Source organism: Pteropus vampyrus, unplaced genomic scaffold, assembly GCF_000151845.1.
Source record: "Pteropus vampyrus isolate Shadow unplaced genomic scaffold, Pvam_2.0 Scaffold148, whole genome shotgun sequence".
Taxonomy (NCBI): domain Eukaryota; kingdom Metazoa; phylum Chordata; class Mammalia; order Chiroptera; family Pteropodidae; genus Pteropus; species Pteropus vampyrus.
In genome coordinates this window covers 1,792,617-1,811,598 of record NW_011888929.1, presented here as the reverse complement: position 1 = coordinate 1,811,598, position 18,982 = coordinate 1,792,617, and the positions used below count along the sequence as shown (strand labels likewise).

Genomic DNA, 18,982 nt, shown 5'->3' with positions numbered 1-18,982 from the left:
TACCCATAGAGTTATTATTATCCATTTTAAATATAGTAATAATCTTATTTACTACTATCTATGTAGAGCTTTGTAATTTATATAATGTCTCTGCATAAATTATCTTATTTATTTGGATTCTCGGTTGCAGTTGTTAGAGATAAATGTGTGTGTACTTCCTAAGAAATCCTTCTTCTCATAGGTCTCAGAAGGGAATTCATATTGAGATTAATGGCCACTGTGGTGCTGGAGGATATTTATTCATTCACTTACTCATTCTACAAGCTTTTTCTGAGTGTTGACGCTAGACTTATATGTTAACAGTAAAATATTAATCAAAAACAATAATGAGGTATGAATTCTGCCTTCAGTGAATTCAGTCGTGTAGAGTCTTGTAGAGTCAGTGGTGTGCTCAAGTTTAGAATGGCTCTTGGAAAACAAAGATGAGTGTCATAAATAGTTGCAGTGTGATAGAACAAGAAACATAATAAGAAACATATGAGAGAGAGAGAGAAAGAGAGACAGAGAGTTTGTTGTTGAACAGTTGCCCAAAGGCAGAGAGAACATCACAAGTAAAGGTATAATATAAACAAGAATAAAATGTTTCGAGGACTATATAATAGTTAAGTAAAGCCTGAGTGTTAGAAAGCTGGAAATGCAGTCAGCATCTAAATAATATATGGCCTTCAGTCCATTTGTAGAAATTTGCACTTTATTCTGAAGTGGATTGGATGACTTCAAAATTTTTAAGAACAAGCTGATCAGATTAGTGATCCTTGTATAGGAGGAAAAGTAAAGAAGGTAAAAAACAGTAACTCTTTGCCTAAATACATAAAAACAGACATATAGATCAATGAAACAGAATAGAGAGCCCAGAAATAAACCCACACACATATGGCCAATTAATTTAGGACAGAGGAGCCAAGATCATACAGTGGGGAAAGAACAGTCTCTTCAATAAATAGTACTGAGAAAACTGGACAGATACATGCAACCAAATGAAACTAGACCATTTTCTTATACCTTATACAAAAATAAACTAAAAATGGAGTAAAGACTTGAATGTAAGATCTGAAACCATAAAACTACTAGAAGAAACCATAGATGGTAAGCTCCTTGACGTAGGTCTTAGTGATGACTTTTTGAATCTGACATCAAACTAAAAGCAACAAAATCGAAAATAAACACTGAGACTACATCAAAATAAAAAGCTTTTGTACAACAAAGGAAACCATCAACAAAATGAAAAGGCAATCTATTTAATGGGATAAAATTTTTGCAAATCATATATCTGATAAGAGGTTAATATACAAAATAAATAAAGCACTCATACAACTCAATAGCAAACAAACAGACAGTACAATTAAAAAGTCTGCAGAAGATATGAATAGACAATTTCACAAAGACATACCGATGGCCAATATGTACATGAAAAGATGCTCAACACCACTAATCATCAGGAAAATGCAAATCAAAACCACAATGAGATATCACATCACATCTGTTAGAATGGCTAATATCAAAAATATTAGAAATAACAAGTGTTAGTGAGGATGTGGAGAAAAGGGAATTCTTGTGCAACGTTAGTGGAAATGTAAATTGGTGCAGCCACTAAGGAAAACAGTGAAGTTTCCTTAAAAAATTAAAAAGAAGACTACTATGTGATCTAGCAATTCTACTCTGCACATTTGTCCAAAGAAAACAAATATGAAAACTAACTCAAAAAGTTATACATACCCTATGTTTATTGGAGCATTAATTATAATAGTTAAGATATAGAAACAACCTTAGGGGATATTGACAGATGCATGGATAAAGAAATTGTGGTATATATACACAATAGAATATTATTCAGCCATAAAAAGTAATGAAATTTTGCCATTTGTGGCAATGTGGATGGATTTCAAGGGCATTATGCTAAGTGAAATAAGTCAGACAGAGAAAGACAAATACCATATGATCTCACTTATATGTGGAATCTAAAACAACAACAACAACAACAAACAGCTCATAGATACAGAGAACAAGGGAACAGATTGGTGGTTGCCAGAGGCAGGAGGTGGTACATGAGAGAAATGAGTTGAAGGGTATCAAAAAGTACAAATTTTCAGTTATAAATAAGTCATGGAGATGTAATGTACAGCATAGTGATTACAGTAATACTATTGCATTGTATATTTGAAAGTTTCTAAAGAAAAAGTAGATCTTAAAAGTTCTTATCACAAGAAAAAAAATTTAACTATGAAAGGTGATTTAACTATGAAAGGAAGTTAATGACCATCTAGCAACACATACAAATTATCCTCTTAAGGAAATTTGAATTTTATTCTTTAGAATGGTGATTTCTAATATTTTTTGAGTATGAGGAACCCTTTTTATTGTAAAAAAAGAAAAAGAATAGAAATCTTTCCACATAAGTGTAGTTGGCTCTTTACTATCTACTGACTGGGAAAATCTATAATTACAATAAGTTACCATGTGGCAGTGTTTTTAATGGAATTTGCTTATAGATACAACAGTATCTACATTCAAAAAATGTACCTATATGCAGGGTACATTGTTTACCCAAGTTAGTTTTCCAAATTATTTGATTATAAAATATTTTAATGTTTTCACAGAATAACAAAAAGGGCTTAGGAAATGAAATGTTCACTTTAATTTAGTTATAATAACCTCATAATAGATTTTCTTTCAGATACAGGTCTAGAAGAATAAATTTATGTATTATAGATGTTTATTATACAATATACTTAGAGTAATATTACAACTATATATTATTAAAATTATTATCACAGCTAATATAAGATACATGATGTAGACCAATGAATATGGAATGGATGACTCTCTTCAATTTAGTAAATGCCACCTATACATTAGTACACAGATATATTTGGGCAACAGGTAGTCTTTTCTCTGACTTTTGGCTTTTTGTGTGTATGACACATGATTACTTGAAAGCAGATTATCGTAGGGTTATATAAATATGTTTAGCATTTTCTGTACAAAATACATAGTTTTAAAAAAAGTTTTGAATCATTGTGTTGTATACCTGAAACTAACATTATATGTCAATTATAACAATTAAAATAAATAAATAAAATTAAAAATATCATTTAAAAAAAAAGAAAATAAAGAAATACAACCATGTCTATAGAAACAGGATTAATGGCTTATGGAGTGGTTACCATGTCCCAGCAAACTCCATACTTGTCCCTTAAGTCTCACAGGATGGACAGAATGTGACCCTGAAATAGCGAAATCATCCTGATCCCTTCGTAGCCTAAACTTAGAGACTAAGCATTATAAATATATCTCAGAGGTACAATCTTATATAACTTATAGACTAGGTTAAACAGTCAATATCTGAGAAGATCCTAAACAAAGCTGTGAAAGATGGTTAGGGTGTTATAATCTGAGCATCCTACACAGACTCATACAGCATCATTTAGTATAAACAAGATTCCATTGCAATGAGTTGAAGAGGCCTTCAATTTTAAAAGAAAGCTCCTGCTTTAGATTCACAAGTAGACCTATTAGGATTTGTAATGAGAAACCCCATGTGAACTCCCAGAATTTTCCCAAAGTATAAAATTTGAGCCAAATCAAGACAAAAACAAAAGAAACAAAAACTGCAAAATGCTCACATAGAAATTGGGGCCATGAATTCACAGCTTCTGAGCAACACATAGCTAAATAATCGGTCTTGATTCGGTGTTATCCTCTTTGATTCCCTTCTTTACATTTTTGGAATGGGTAATATGTCAGTTAAACCTAACCATCATGTGATTCTTCCACCTTGTGTTACAAAATTATGGCAATAGTAAAGTGTTTTCTTCCTCTCTTGAAATAATAGTTGTATTTTTTGAAAAAAATAAAAAAAAAATCCAGAGGATATGAAATGACATTTATTGGTAAAAGGATTGGGAAAATATTTATAGAATTTTATAGCTCCCTGGCTGGTTTTAGCATCCTTTACTTAAAGTTTGTGGGCCAAGATGGGAGTCTAAGTATTTTTCCATTTCCACATAGTATTTATAACACTGAGTATCTTCTACATGGCAGAATATTCCTTGGAAGATTAAAGTCTAGAGGTTACTTATACCTTACTTGGAAAGGAGAAATTCATTTCACTAATTAAACTTTCTATATTTTATATAGTCAGTATCTTCCTCTACACTAGCTCCCTTCTTTCTACCTCCAAATACCAAATACATGGTCCTGCAGGACCAGGCGCCAACCACACATGAGACACAGGGCCCGGCGGCTCCAAAATTGATGACACCAATTTATGAAGGAAGACTGGGATTGTGAGCTTCTTCCTCAGCCCATCTACTGAGGGTACTCTGTACCTCTCCAGAGGAGCCAGATAATAAATTTTATTTTATGGGCACTAGATCTATTGGTCTAACCTCTCACACTACAATGGACTCCTCTTCCCAATAAAACACACACACACACACACACACACACACACACACACACACACACACACACTTCACTGTCACATCACATTAACAAACCTCTATTATACATCCTCATTCTGTTATGGACAAAATCAATATCCACTATAATAACATACTTGAATTCTGATTTCTGTCTCTGCCATTACTGAAATTGATTTTTAAAGTCCTCAAAATTCAAAGGTCTTTTCTGAAGGTTACTTATAACATTTGATTAAAGGAACACTTTTAACCTTAAAACTTTGAATGTCATTTGTATTTCACTCTATTTTACTGGCCCTCTCCTGCATCTCTCAGATCATTCTTTTCTTTTCTTCACTAACTCCTTTCTTTCCACCTTTTACTCTCTATCAGAGAAATATGTGTATTCCTAAAGGTTGGTCCTTAGTCTTTTTCTCTTCCTAGTATAATTTCTCTTCATGAAACATCCTTATGGCTTCATTGAATATCTCAATGTATTTGTAGACAGTTCCCACCAGCCTTTCTTGAGCACCAACCAATATTTTTAAATGTTGGGTATTTTCTCTTGAAAGAATAAAACTACCTCACACTGAAATTATTTTATTCTCCCAGAGTCTTGCTTCTCTGCTTGGTATAATCATTATGTAATAACATTATGAATTGTTCAACTTAGTAGATCAAAGCTTACCATCTTGATGTCATTCTAATTCCATATTTTTTACAATTCACCCTCATCCATTCAATTATGTGTAAATCCTCATTTATTTGGGAGGCTTTCACAAACATCCATTCTATTATATCTAATAAATCAGGGATTTTCAGACCTTTTTACCTAGATTATTGAAGTGCTCTAACTTGACTTTTCACACAGAGTTCTCTTGGATACGTATTCCTAGAACAACCCTCTAATTATCTCTTCTCTGTGTACAATTAGAGGGTAAGTTAAAAACTTCTTACGGTAATTATGGTAAGCCATCAGGGATTTATGCAGGGAAAAAATGACCAGAAATGTGTTTTACATAGATTATTTCAGAAAACAGTACAGAGGGATTTCAGTGAGGTTGGTGTAGGATGGAGAAGAGAGATGTTAAGTAGAAAAAGTGGATAGTAGTTCTAGGTAGACAATTTTTCTGATAGTTCTAGGAAAGTGTTGAGAGTATGAACTAAAGAAATTGATCTGGAATAGAGTGGTTTGTACAGATTTTGCTAGCCTCAAGTTTTGCATGGATATACATTGCTCATTATAAGCTCCCTAACATCTGGAACAATGGCCAAGAGAGGGCAAAGATTGAGTAAATGTTCTATGAATAAAATAACTACAGATATGCTAAAAAATGCAATGCATGGTTAAGTATGGTATAGGGTAGAACAAGGCAGATTATATGCATGAAGTTTGAAATTAGATCTGAGTTAGATCGGCTGTTTTATTATTTACTAGCTGTGTGACTTTGAGAAAATAACGACATTCTTGAGCTTCAGTTCTTTTTTCCATGTAAAAATTAGGTCAATAATACAAATCCCTTCATAAGGTTAATGTGACGATTAAAAGAGGTGATGATGCATTAAATGTATTTAACAATTTGCCTGGCTTTTAAGTGCTCAGTAACTATTGCTGCTTATTCTTATATTATTATTAAATCTATGTACATACAAACACATACATGTACATATATAAACATTTATACATACATATCTATACATTATCTATCATCTATCATCTATCTATCTATCTATCATCTATATCTATCTAACCTATCATCTATCTACTTACCTACCTATCCATTCACCCACTTATCCATCCATCCATCCATCTGTCCATCCATCCATCCATCCATCTATCCATCCATCCATCCATCCATCCATCCATCCATACATCCATCCATCCATCCATCCATCCATCCATCTATCCATCCATCTATATACATGAAGAGTGGCAATGTTCAGCACTTGGTGTGGAAATTCAGTAAAGGCACCAGAACTCCAACGTGGTTAATATATTTTCCACTCTGACTTCTCCTTCAATGATAAGATTTTTATGGAATAAAATAATTTTAGAAGGTACTCATATTCCATATCTGCCCCTTTGTTTATACTTTTTTGTTTTATATTAGAGTCTTTATATTCACCTGAATTATAAATTGTCCTGAGCTGGGGCTGCTGTTTTATCAAGTAAACCTGGCATTAGTAGTGGGATTTAAAATTCCATTGTACTTTTATGCTATGAAAATTTTTGTGCTAGGGAAAAGTCTTTAAAGACCCTCTACTAAGAATTAGAGAGTAATGAATTAGGTAAATGAACATGAGCAATAAGAGTCAGAGAACTTATACTCTCTCTGATATTGGTCTTTCCAAATTGCTTCACACAAGGTGAGTGAAAGATTTTGCCTTTCTGCATTTCTGAAAACAAGAAGAGGGGCACTGAGATCAAAAGTACCCTGGGTAAAGGCAGGTGAGTGAGGCCATTTTGCTGGAGATCATCTGTCATATATGGTAGGGCCTTTCTAAATTTCCATAAATCATGAAAGTATATGTTCAGATGAACTTCGATAAATATAATACTTGAAAGTTTATGTCATAGAATTAAGGATTTGACAACAATCTGTCACGGATTTCATCTTTGATTCACTTACCATAGTTGTCATTTAAAGCATAAAATTATGTATTTAAAAATTTTTTTTTGTGCTCTCAAAGAATTAACATTGTCCTTTGTCAAGGGGTGATATACTCACAGTAACTATATCTATTATGATCAGAATAATTGCCTTTTTAAAGGAAGACATAAACTATATTCTTTGAATAATAATTTTGTAAAAGAAAAAAAATGTTTTGTTATAGAAGATACAATTACAAGCAAATATTAACTTATTTAGTAATAAAACCAGATATTTTTACAAACATTAAATCATTCATGTCAGTGTGACTCATTCATATTAATAGTCAAATGATTTAATAAAGTTATTATGGTTAAAACCTCATAGGCTAATGAAATAAAGTGTTGGATACACTGTGAAGTTAGCAATTATTCAAATAATTCATTGAATGTTAAATGATAGTAAAACATGCTTTGAAAGTCTAAGGTCAATTTTACTTTAGGGTAAATTGTTATGAGAAAGCTAGAAAAGTAATTTTTGAGTTTTGAATGAAAATGAAAGGTTAAATTAAAGTGCTTAAATATAAAGTCTGTAAAAATCATATAACTTTCCAAAGAATTAAGGAGGTTATTTTAATCAACTGCTTCAAGGAAAACTAATGAAATATTCTGGATCTAAATAATCTAAATGCCCTGGAAAGCAATATGTTTGAATTTAGATATGAACTATCAGTTTACAAGGGATGGCATATAAAGATATTTTTGAAGCAAGAGACAGCATAAAAAGATCTTATTCTTGATTCTTTTTATATTTGACTTGCTGGTATAAATTATTTCTAAAAATCCAAATTTTGGAGAGACTGTTATGAGCTTTGGATTTCTGAAGGATGTTTGAGAAGTGTGTAGTGTCACATTATCAATTCCAAATTCTCATCAGCATGGTAATAAGCTAACCTAGTGACAGAGTTTTATATAGTGTATTCTTGCTTGTCACTAAAGAAAAATGATTATACTTGGTGAGGAAATTATCCTTATGATGAACATAAGCTACAGGAATAAAATATACTTTGTCAAGAATAATCTTATTGATAACTAGTAACAATCATCACTAGCAATAGTACACCGACTTTGTTTTTATGTCTTTCTTTCTGAACTTAAAATTAATAGTTCATAGACATGACTTCTCCATTTCATTAATTTTTACTATACATTTATGAGATATATATTTATTAGTACTAAAGTACATTATTAACAATAACTAAGTTGATCTATGTTTATAAGGATTCATTTAAGGAAGGAAAACTTAAAATGAAAGATCCTTATGGATAGACATTTAGACACGTGAAGGGTAGGTTAAAAGGGGAAGACAAGCAAATATGAAGCAGCTGCTCAAATCCATTAGCTGCTCAAATCAAAATTTAAAAAAAGATTTATAAATGAAGTGAATAGCTTCATGATTAAATTCTAGTTACATTTAAAAGATTGGCTTGGTTTTATGTCAGGCTAATTAAACTTGCTATTGAAATGGTGTAAGGATGTTGTTATGATCTCTATATAAAGCCTCAGTTGAGAAATTTCTATGAGAATTAAATGTCAAGAAAAAATTTTCTTCTTTTAAGGAACTTGGGGAAAATTAAAGTCCTTTAAATGTTTGTATTTATCATTTTGCTCTGAGCCCTGGGAATCCTAAGGAAATATTTATGGTTTTTTTATTATTTTTGTTTTATTAAATGTATTGGAGTGACATTGGTTAATAAAACTATGTAGGTTTGAAATGTACAATTCAATAATACATCATACATATATTGCATTATGTGTTCAGTTTCCAATAATTATGAGATATTATGGCCTGTACTATCTTGACCTCTTACTATAAAATGTATTTTTTCTTGGTGTTGTTATTTACTTATTTACATATTTATCTTTTATAGTACATGACTTTAGATAGCAAGTCATATTAATCACCTTTGAAATGAGGTTAAGATAAACTATATTAGTAAAATAAATATTATATAAACATATATATTTGTTATTTTGCATCTGTTGATATATTGAGTTTAAAGTCAATAGGAACAAAGCTTTAAAATAAACTAAATTTTTTTACACTTACTTAATTTTTCCGTACACTAAATAAATGTTTTATTATTGCTAAATCACAGGTAAAGCTGCCAGCACTCACTTTCTTATCATCATTCTCTTCAAAAGCCAGAATCTATGACAATATTATTATCAGTTTTTGTTAATAGCCACAATAATCTTTGTCCTGTCTCAAATTCATTTAGAAAGTATAGCATTACAGGTCCTAACCACAGATCATACAATTAACTTTAAAAAATTATAAGGAAAAAGGTTTATTAAAAGAGAAAATACAATAAGAAAAAATAACTACATAGCAAAGTTACTATAAATATCCAAATTCAGATCTATAAAGAGACCCAATGTTTCTAAAAGTCTTAAACTGCTATAAGAAAAATTAAGCAAGTGGTTTATTACTAAATTTGGACAATGAGAAAAAAGGCAGAATGATTACATATTTATTTTTGTTACTAGTATTTATTTTTGTTATATCATATAGGTATTAATAAATTGATTATAAAATGGTAGTTGGTGAAAAAATAAATGATTTTTTAAAAAGATTATAATATATAGTTTAAAAAAGGAATTGAAAATTAAATTGAGTATGTCATAAAGTGACTATAATACATATTTATATTAGAATAGAATTTAATAAAATTATTTATATGAATACCACTGGAGTTGAATAAGAGGTATCATCTGTAAAATGGATTTACATTTTACAATATAACAACTCATATATTGGTTTGAAGGATAAATGAGTTAATGTATTTTAAAATCGGGCACTGTCTGCCATAGAAAGTAAGTATTCAGTAAATATAAGCTACTAATATAAACTTGAGACCTTAGAAAAAGTTGTTGCTTTTAAAAATCTCTTTTCTAAGCTATTTTATAAATAATTTTATTCTACCATGATCAGAACTTATTTGGAACGATCTTATATGCTTCTCTGGCTCCTACATTTTAGTCTTTAAAACATTATGATCAATGAAAAGTACCTAAATCTATGTCTGACCTGGCTAGGGTTCCAGACTATTAGAAGAAAGCTAGAATATTTTAAAATATGTTTCTGGTAATAAGAGAACAAAGAAGCTAGCATTAAGGGAATCCCAATAGCCAAACTGTGATGATTTGTACACACATATAAATAGATTGAATCTACAAAAACTCATGCAACTCTAATGTTACTCAAAATCAGAGAGTTTAATATGTGTGTGTATATAGTATATATAAATTTTCATGCAAAAAGAAGATGACTCTAATATGTTTAAATTTTATTAACTATAATAAATATGAGATTGTAAGTATATGGATATCTTAATTCTTCAATAAAATGTGTATCTATTTATAATATAGATTCATATTTTTCTATAAATATAATTAGACAAGACCCATCTGATGTTTATTTAACACTGTCCAATAGGTCTTAGAATCACATCATTTTAAGTAAATGTTGTATTCCAAAAGGCAAAAGCCTATGGAAAAGCTACAGATTTAAGGTGTCATTGATAAAACAAAAATAATGTTCAAATTATAAAAGAGGCTGTCTGTTAAACATTTCTCACTTTTAAAAGAAGCAGCTAAAATTCAATTGATTGTTAACTCAGAAACTGACTCTGGATTGGTAATATGACCCTCTTTTCTATTTTATTTTAGAAAATCACAATACTACTACACAGTATAGAAAAATATATCCAATAAAGTTACTGCATGTATGTGATACAGTTAATGTATAAAAGGTAAAAATATCTACATAATAAAATTATTATAAACTGACTAAAGCATAAAAGTATAACTCAGGAATAAGCATTGAACATTGTTATAAGTATTAATAAAAAGTTTTACAATCATTTTGATAATTTGTAAATTTTGTCTAATTTTATGACATTTAAAATCTTTAATACACTTAGGTATTAGATTTGAATAGTTAATTTGATTAAATAGTTTTTAATATGTATCTAAATTTGCTAAATATATTAGTTTTAAAATATTAGCTGTGTAATAATATTTAAATTTTTACATAAATAGTGGTTGATGAATATAAAGAATTAATAATTTCATTTTTAAAATGCATCAAGAGCAAAGAGGGTTCCCCCACACACAAAAGCTCTTTGGCCTTTAAACATTCTATCAACAATAAACAGTGAGTTAATTTTCTATCTATGGGGCTGGACATAGAAAATCATGATGTAAAAGAAAGTTGTCACAAAGTTTTTGGTCTTCCTTTACCATTGTATCCTTTCACTTCTTTTCAGAAGCCCTTTTTCTCATCAACTTCCTACCTCATTTTCTCCCCCTAATCACAAAACTACCTTAATGCCAGAATTCTAAAGCACCCATGCTCACACCAAATATACTAGAAAGCAAGTTGATCAAGTCTTCACCCTTCCTCTCTATCACCTATATTTGCATATTTTTCCCAAAGATCACATGGAAAAAAAGATAAAACTAAACCTAAAGAACTTAAATTTTTACATAATCAATATAGACATGATGAAATCTGGTGGGGGAGTAATTTTGCGGCAGAAGTGGCTTTTCCTATGTAAATGACTGACTGCTTAGATTAGGCATCTGTGGGCTTTTATGCATATGTATGGTCTACGGAACACAGTGTAGAGTCAAGTGTAGTGGGAGTGGGAAGGGGCAGGGTCATAAAGGATACCCATTGGTATGGCTACCCATATGTTTAAGTTAAAAATAAAGCAAATAGTGTTCTAAACGAAGCTCAAGACAACTTGATGCTGAATCGGTAAGCGAATAGGTAATATAGATCAGCAGTTCCCAAACTTTTTGGTAGTAAGGACTGGTGCTCCTTTGAGAATCTAACACCTGGTGTTCTGAGGTGGAGCTGAGGCAGTGATGCTAGCGCTGGGGAGTGGCTGCAAATATAGATGAAACATCCCTCGCTCACCTACTGCTCACCTCCTACTGTGCAGCCTGGTTCCTAACAGGCCTGGGGGTTTGGGAACCATGATATAGATGATTGATAGATGATAGATGATAGATGATTGATGATAGATCGATTGATCGATCGATCGATAGCTCGATCGAAAAATAGAGCTTTTCTTGCTTAGTCATTGAACTGTAAATATTGATGCTGATGTCCTCACTGCAGGTGAGGATGAGTATTTGATAGCTGTGACTAGTCTTTGCAGGAATTCTAGGAAGGCACAGTTATACAGATACCTAAAACCTTCCAGTAAATAGATGTCTGTTCTGCAGCATTCAGAAAACGTCACATGTTTTATTGTCACTGCTGATTTGGAGGAAAAAATAATTGATATACAGGCACTTTGTGAATTGGTGTGTATGTGTCAGATTGTATAGTCCAAAGAGAAAGGTATAAGCCACTAATATATTATACATCATATTCTCCAGATTTGCTATATCTGTCTTGAAAATACTGCTCTATTGAACAGGGGAGCGATTAAGAAGGTTATTTATTTTGTTGTTATTTTTTAATGTGCATACTGAAAAGTATTAGGTTCTGTGATGAGCCACATAATATTTTCTAAAATATCTAGGCTACTATCTTGGTATATTTGGTATATGTAAAGTACCTATATGAACTCCTTAGCCAAATCTACTTTAAAAGATACTATTTACATTTTTCTAGGACCTAGATTAATGTTCTCCAGACCGATTTATTATCATTCTTTTATTTCCTTTCTCCTTCACATTCTTATAATAGGGTGTCTGGATTTTGGGTTAATTAGAAATAATATGCGAGGAAAATTATATAGAGAAAATCAATTATTCCATTCTTCAGGGTGTAATTTTAACTGAAAAATCATTTCGTGATAAATTATGTACCCAATATAGTTACATATGAATTATTAACACAAAAATTCCTGGCCCTCTTATCTATATTTTAGAATTTGTAATCCTCAAGAATTTAAATTCAAGTAGGATTACTTACTAAGAAATACTACTAAGGTTTTTTTCACTTGGCCTATCCTCAGTTTGGTGTAAGTCCTCAACACAAGTAAAATGAGCATTTCAGAGGCATTTCTTTGGTTAACTGACCATAAGCAGATTTTTTAGAATATGCTATCTTTTGTCCAGAAGAATTTATAGCAAATAGACTACAGTAGACAGTAGACAAATAAAGCAGATAAGGAGATATTTTAAAAAGCAGATAGAATTAGAAATCTATTTTTTAACTAGATTTCAAAAGATTTTTGAATTCTAAAACTTTGTCTGCTTTCATGAAAAGGATTTTTAATCTTCCAGAGTAGTATGTGGTTCATATGAAGAGACTGAACATTTCAGGGAATTTCAAAATATCTCAGAGGAAAAAAATGCATTATTTGCATAGTTCTAAGCCTTACCAAGGTTTTCCACTATTTTAAAAGTTGAGGCATTAAGCTTTTGCCTAACTAAACTTTAAAATTATATATATACACACTATACACATATACATGGAAAAAGCAAAAAACTTTACTCACAGGCAAACTGAAGTATGGCTTCTCTACTAAGAATACTTCCAAAAGTGTTGGCTGCTAAGCACTGATAATGACCAGAATCCTTTGCTTCACTTGGATTGCTTATAATGAAGGTCCCGTCTATCAAACTGTAGCGATAATCACTTTCCAAATCTATTTCTGTTCCGTTTCGAAGCCATCTTAAGAAAAATCAGAAGACAAATATGTAAAAAAACTTGAGACATTAAAATACTCCCTGGGAGTGTCAAAATTTCATTGAAGGGAACATTTAAGATAAGAAAAATAATTAATAGAGAATTTCTACCTGTAATTGGGAACTGGGTTGCCACGAACTTCACAATTCAGCGCTACTTTCTTCTCATCAGAATCGGTTGGGAAAATTATATCATTTGGTTCTTGCACAAACACTGGCCCGTAGTCCACACTTTCTGTAAGGACCAAAAAGGACATACTTTAAAATTTCTCGAAGTATCAGGACATGTTTTTTTCTCAATTATGTTTACATTCAAAATTCTTGCTCTTTCCTTGTACTCAACAAACATATTATCAAAAGAAATGTGTAATTATCATATTACATTGTTTTAATAAATTACAGGACCTTAACAGAATTTACATTTTTTTTTTGTAATTGACTAATAGAAAAATAAACATTTCAAACATTAGTTTTGTACATTTTTAATCCATTTCTTGTTTGCCCCAAGAACACTCTCCAGCAGTGCTTGTGCCTGCAGCATTTATCTCACGATAAAGCGCGGATTACAATCCTCACCTTACCTCCAAAGTTTGCCACAACATATCTTGTTTTATTATTATTATTTTTTATTGCTCTAGTATAGCAATAGTCTTTAGGGGAAAAAAAATGACATCATTCTATTTATAGCATTCTGTTTTTAGTAGTGGTATTTCCATTTACAAAATACAGTAATTCTCTATCACTGAAAATGTCAAATCCTAGAAAACTTAGCATTCCTGCACATGATGTTAATGCTGGCAGTGAGCTAAACTTTTTTTTCTAAATGAGAAATGAGTTAAATATATATCTTCATAGTCATGTAAAGCAGAGTATTATTATCATCTAAATAACACTAAATAAAAATATTTAAAAACCTTAAAATTTTCTAAAACTCTTAGAATGTTAAAAATAATATTGCATTACTAGTTGGATTCCACAGATATGAAAACATCAATCTTCATGCATTCTCCATATATTCCTTTTTTCACTCATTCAATCAAGCACTACTTAGTGCTATTCTGGAGTGTAGGGAAAAATTATATAATGCAAGTAAATATATTCTCATAGAACAAATGAGACATGTCTTCAAAAATTCAAATAACTGAATAAAAATATCAAAACTGTATACAATTAAATGTTTATCAGTAGGTAAATAAAACAAATAAAGATATCAGAAAAGGCATAAAAAGGAGGGCAAGCGGGAAGAATAGTTAAGTGCCTTCTTATATTACATATTTGATTCTTATTTAATTAGTTAATATTCAGAGAAATTCTATGATAAAGGTAATTTTAAACTAATAAAAATTTCATGGAAAAGTAGAAATAAAAATGGGCCCCAAATGTGAGCTTGTACTTGAGGAGGATATTTCTGCTAGAGAAATGATAAAGGATGAGACAATGTGCTGGGGGGAGTATAAGTCATGTTAGTGTAAGAATTTACAGAATTATATGCATACTTAGGATCTACAGCATCCTGAATCATGAACTTAGATAAAAATAGAACTTTTTGCTTTATTTTTCTTAATCATGTATTTGACTACACAATAACCTTAGATCAAGATTCTCAATATTGGCACAAGTGACATTTTGAGATATTCTGTGCTGTGAGGACTATCCTGTGTGTTGCAAGGTAATAACCATCATCCGGGGCCTCTATTCATTAGATTTCAGTAGCACACCTCCCCAAAAGATGATAATCAAAATATCTCTCTAGACATTGTTAAATGTCCCCTGAGGTCGAAATTGCCTTCATTTAAAACCATTGCCTTAGAAAAATAGAGAGGCAAGGGTTTAGAAAAAATGTATTTCTAATGACTGTACCAAACAATTGGAGGTTAACATCCTCTGTGGATAACCACACACACACACACACACACACACACACACACACACACACACACACACACAATCAGGAAACAAATGCAAGAATGACTATCCCAGGAAACTCGAGCTTTAAAAAAATGATAACTGAAAAAGATATATACCTTCATACTTAAAATATGGGTAAATTGAGTTGCTTTATTTAAATGCATTATATGTCCATTCTTTTTTTGGGCAAAAAATTCAAGTGTTCATGGTATTCTAAACATTCATCCAATAAAAACTGAGCACTCACAGTGGGTAGACATTAAGAAGTATTTTGTTGAGTCCTAGATAATCTAGTTGAGATTTTTTTTCTTAAGCTACAACAAAAACATATTATATGAAAATAACTGACAAATGTTTATACCAATTATATTGCTATCACAATAATTAACAGAGGAATTTATTGTCAAAATATGGTATTCATTTTTGCATCATAGTGAATTTATAAAAATTGGGAGAAGCTTATGAAACTTCTTTAAACTCGCAATTAGAATTAAATTGCACAATCAAGTCATGAAAAAATAATCTCTACTACTCTTTACACATTAAAAATATGATGATTTAAATAAATATTATAAATGCCTATGATGCATAAAATTAACATTTAATGAATATATTTTATATATTTATATACCACAAAACTCATGAGCTTTGGAGTCGGACACACTTGGGTTTAAATTCCAGTACTATCATTTTCTAGCCTTGAACCAACTACCTTTATCCTTTGCTATTCCATTTATTAATTGTACATAATAGTGTCTCCTTACAGTATTATTATGATGACCAATTTATATTAACATTTATAAATAGATAGTATATCATAGGTACTCAATAAATTAGAATAAATAATAACTTTTACTTGTGGTATAATACTATATGCCAGACATTATACTGAATAATGGTTTAGCCATATATCATGTAACACAACAACCATCCCACCAGTTTATAGATAACAAAACTGAGGCTGAAATCAATTAACTAAATTTATTTAGCAAATAAATGACAAACTTGGAATACAAATCCAGGGCTATTGGTATCTAGAACCCTATTACCGCTATCATTATTATTACTACTACTATTACTTATAATAATAATAATTATTATTTTATTTATGTTACATTTATAAAGCACTTTGATATATACTATTATTAGATTCTCTGAGCTGATAATTGTAATTATTTCTAATACAAAGGTAAAAACTCTGAGGTTCTAAGAGACTTCTGTAAAATTAGCCATACAGTATTTTGTCAACATATAGTATTTGTTGGAATTTCCAGGTGTGCTACTGGAATTTAGTGAATAGAGGCCGGGGACAATGGTAAATATCTTAAAATGCACAGGACAGTCCTCACAACACAGAATATTCCAAAATGTCACTTGTGCCAAGGTCAAGAATCTTGATCTAAGGTTATCACGTAGTCACAATCATGGTAAAAAAAAATTTTTTTCTAAGTTTACAATTCAGGATGCTATAGATCTTAGGTATGCATATAATTCTGTAAATTCTTACACTATGATGGCTAACATGACTTATACTCCCCGCAGCACATTGACTCATCATTTATCATTTCTCTAGCAGAATTATCCTCCTCAAGTCCAAGCTGACATTTCTACTTTTCTATTGAAATCAACAGTAAATAGTTGATTTTAATTTAGGTTCTTTAGTTCCAAGTCTTATGTTCTGAAAAATGTCAAAACAGGCAAGAGGAATAAAAGGTTGATGTTCTGTGGAAAAACAAAGGGGTAAGACTTGCTAAATTACAGACTGAAAACCAGAGGCTAGACTGAACATTTATTCTATAATATTCTGTCACATAGCCCTTTGTTGTTCATTGCTCTTCCACATATACATATTTTTTTAATTTATGCCTAACAGCACCTGATCTTCCTTGGTGGTCTCCCATCCAAGTACTAACCATGCCTGACCCTGCTTAGCTTCGGAGATCAGACACAGGGTGGCATGGCCATAGACCATAGACTGTGGCTCCACTGGGGCACGAACCAAGGACCTTCTGTATATAAAGCAGATGCGCTAACCGCTACACTATGGAACCATGTCCAGTTTATTGTTACTTCCAAATTATCTTAGTGTATACTCACTCACCCTCTCTCTCTCAATTTTCTCTTAGAAATAAAGTTTATTATAAGAGGAGGATGGTTACATGTCTATGTAGAGTGTCTCAGTCCTCAGCAAAGTTTAAACAGTTTTGATTTTATCTCTGAAGAGATAGGTTTTTAAATTCCCTACCAAGAATGTATTATTATAGGTAAACTCAAATTATTTGATTTACTCTCCTGTAATACTTTCTCTCACTTCCCCCAAGTTTATTTCCTAAATTTTCTTGATTTTGTCTGTTAATCACAGTTCACATAGTTTCTAATTCATAGTTATTACTATTATGAGATTAAACACTTATTTGTCTCACATGGTTTTCCATTTCTAAGTTTCTGATTTTTTCCCCATAATGACTGAATTTTTCCGAATAGCTTTCTCTTAGGTTTGTATCAGAAAAATAAGAGATGCTATAGGAACATCCAAATTATTCGGATAAGATGATCTCAGCTATGGAGGCAAGCCAGGAGCTAGATTTGGAGGCAATTATATAGAGTGACATCAACTGGAGGTGTTTAATAAATTAGTCTCATTAATCTAAAATCACATTCATATATATAATATATATTTCTGTTTCTTCTTTTCCCTTTCGTTATTCCCGAACCTTGGTAACAACCTCATCCATTCTTGTCTCAGCAAGCCCAGAAAAACAATATAGAATTGAAGAAAAAGTGCTGCGCATTCTTATTTAGGCTAGTGGTTCCAAAATTCTTTTAATAACAAATATTTTATAAAAATTAATAAATATTTTAATATACCTATATACAAAATAATTTAATAAAAGAGATGTAACATAAAATAGTATTTAATTCAATATGTAAGCTCTCAGGAACAATTATAATAGAAGACATAAAGAAATAATCAAAAGAACAAGACCAGAGGTATCATACTGCCTGACTTCAAATTATACTACAAAAAGACAATAATCAAAACAGCATGGTATTGGCAGAAAAACATATGTAAACCAATGGAACAGAATTGAGAGCTCAGAAGTAAATCCACAGATATATTGCCAAATAATTTTTGACAAAGGAGCCAAAACCAATCAGTAGAGAAAAGAAAGCCTCTTCAGTAAATGGTGCTGGGAAAATTGGAAAGCCACATGCAAAAGAATGAAACTAATCTGCTATCTATCACTATACAGCAAAATTAATTCGAAATGGATCAAAGACCTAAATATAAGACCTGAAACAATAAATTGCATGGAAGAAAACATAGGAACTAAACTCATTGACCTTGGATTTAGAGAAGATTTTATAA

The 18,982-nt window shown here is 31.0% G+C and overlaps 1 protein-coding gene across 1 annotated transcript in view; it reads right to left on the bottom strand.

Annotated features, from left to right (window-relative positions):
• Positions 1 to 18,982, bottom strand: part of CNTN5 (contactin 5) — a 508,562-nt gene that overhangs the window by 446,149 nt on the left and 43,431 nt on the right. The window contains exons 3-4 of the mRNA XM_011369440.1: positions 13,816 to 13,939; positions 13,515 to 13,690 (exon numbers count right to left, since the gene is read on the bottom strand). Coding sequence (XP_011367742.1) covers positions 13,515 to 13,690; positions 13,816 to 13,939 — 300 coding nt within the window. The remainder of the gene's footprint in view (positions 1 to 13,514; positions 13,691 to 13,815; positions 13,940 to 18,982) is intronic.